At 43.6% G+C, this 2,500-nt stretch overlaps 1 protein-coding gene across 1 annotated transcript in view; it reads right to left on the bottom strand.

The window, feature by feature from the left end:
* LOC143297075 (limbic system-associated membrane protein-like) overlaps positions 1–2,500 on the bottom strand; it is a 146,035-nt gene that overhangs the window by 5,593 nt on the left and 137,942 nt on the right. Inside the window, exon 9 of the mRNA XM_076609247.1 lies at positions 2,138–2,286. Within this exon, the coding sequence (XP_076465362.1) occupies positions 2,138–2,286 (149 nt within the window). The remainder of the gene's footprint in view (positions 1–2,137; positions 2,287–2,500) is intronic.

The following is a 2,500-nucleotide window of genomic DNA, read 5'->3' as shown; positions in this document are numbered from 1 at the left end:
TTGAGGGTGAAAACACCACTTTGTTCGGTGTGTGTGTGTGTGTGTGTGTGTGTGTGTGTGTGTGTGTGTGTGTGTGTGTGTGTGTGTGTGTGTGTGTGTGTGTGTGTGTGTGTGTGTGTGTGTGTGTGTGTGTGTGTGATTTATGTGGCTAATATTGGTTAGTGGTTGTAGTCATCAACATAGCTAATATTGGTTAGTGGTTGTAGTCATCAACATGGCTAATAGTGGTTAGTGGTTGTAGCCACCAACATGGCTAATATTGGTTAGTGGTTGTAGCCACCAACACAATAGATCACATGTCATATTTTTAAACTGTAGGGACTGCGTGTCTCGTCTTGATTTTTAAACATTTTCATGGATAACGTATTGGCTTTAATCACATTTTCAGTACTAATATGGTCTTATCCGTCATCGGTTGGGTTGGAAGCAACAATACATACACGATAAAAATACCAAACATGAAAATATACAAACAATGGATAAATAAATACTGAATAAACAAATAAAGAAGATGATCCGTCGTCAACTACCCTGGAAGCAACAATACACATACATAAACAGATGAATAAAAAGGCAAACAAACAAACAGTAAATAAACACATAAATAAAATATAAGTAAATAAAACATCGCTGCTGACGTGCAACGCATCCTTTGACCTCTGTCCCTTCAGAGAGACATATACATACAATCCTCACGACCTGTCTCCTGGCGGACAGAGACCAACGATATCGGAAAGGGCAGACGCAGTTATGGGTTGACCTTTGCCGGATATGACGTCACTTCATCTATAGTCATTCATCACATAAAAGGTCAGCTTCCCCCCTTAGCAAAACTTGCACCACTTCTCTAAGTTTAGTCTCGCTATTGAATTAATGTTCGTTCAAGACATACCCTTTGGCATCACTTATCGAAATTCACACCCGCGGTTTAAGGACTTAAAGAGAAACCTGATATTGAAAATGCTTCCGCTCGTGTCACAGCGAGGCTTCTAGAAAATAATGTCACCCTAATCCCTCATCTGTATCGAGATTATCTTCAATGTCACGCAAAAACAACTCATATGCATTTACATGATCGTCATCGGAGTTCTTAACTACATAACAGTTGAAAACATCATATATATATATATATATATATATATATATATATATATATATATATATATATATATATATATTCTCTCTCTCTCTCTCTCTCTCTCTCTCTCTCTATATATATATATATATATACCATAATCAAAGTTAAGGGAAACATTTTTCAGTTCGATTTGCTGCTGCTCTCTCCCTCTCTCCCTCTGTCTCTGTCTCTCTCTCCCTCTCTCTCTCTCGCTCCCTCTCTCTTTCAGTCCCTCTCTGTCTGTCTGTCTGTCTCTCTGTGTGCTCATTTGCATGCACGGGTATCGTGCATGTGCACCACTTGGGACCACGAGCGAGAGACGCGTTTGAAATGGATGAGTGGCGGTGAGAGAGACAGAGAGAGAGAGAGAGACAGATAGACAGAGACAGAGAGACAGAAAGAGATTGAAAGAGAGAGAGAGAGAGAGAGAGAGAGAGAGGGAGAGAGACAGAGACAGATACAGAGAGACAGACAGAGAGAGAGAGAGACAGAGAGACAGAGAGCCAGAGACAGACAAATAGACAGACAGAGAGAGAGAGAGAGAGAGGGAGAGAGAGAGAGAGAGAGAGAGAGAGAGAGAGAGAGAGAGAGAGAGACAGACAGACAGACAGACAGACAGACAGACAGACAGTGGGACAGAGAGAGACGGGGGTGTGAACACAGAAGTGGAAAGGGACGGAAGAAGGGTGGAGGACTGGGCTAAAACAGAATATTCGTCACACCCCTTTAATCACACACACACACACACACACACACACACACACACACACACACACACACACACACACACACACACACACACACACACACACACACACACACACACACACACACACACACACACACACACACACACACACACACACACACACACACACACACACACACACACACCCGTCTAAAAACACTTATAGTGAATAGACGTTAAATTGAAGATAATACTGAAGATAAACACACACACACACACACACACACACACACACACACACACACACACACAAACCAACCAACTAAACGTACCGTAGGTGTAAGGAGGACCCCCGTCTCCCTCGCGGTGGTTCCCGTTGTCGTAGGTGTTGTAGATGTCGTTGTCGTTGTCGCTGTCGCCCTCGCCACCCACTAAGGGCTGTCGCTCACTGCCTGGCAGACGGCTCTTGTGCTGCGGAGGTCTGCAAGGAGAGGGAAGGGGGCAGTGAGGGGGGAGAGGGAGGGTGGGAGGGGAGAATCATTAATAATAATAATGATAATAATGGTATTTATATAGCGCTGAATCTTGTGCAGAGACAAACCAAAGCGCTTTCGCACCAGTCATTCACACGCATGCGTAACTCTAAAACTGGAGAAACCGACGACAAGGAAGAGGCATGGAAGGGAGGCTATTTT

This window comes from Babylonia areolata, chromosome 22 (genome assembly GCF_041734735.1).
Source record: "Babylonia areolata isolate BAREFJ2019XMU chromosome 22, ASM4173473v1, whole genome shotgun sequence".
NCBI classification, from domain to species: Eukaryota; Metazoa; Mollusca; class Gastropoda; order Neogastropoda; family Buccinidae; genus Babylonia; species Babylonia areolata.
The sequence above is the reverse complement of the archived record's forward strand: the minus strand, read 5'-3'. Positions and strand labels throughout refer to the sequence as shown.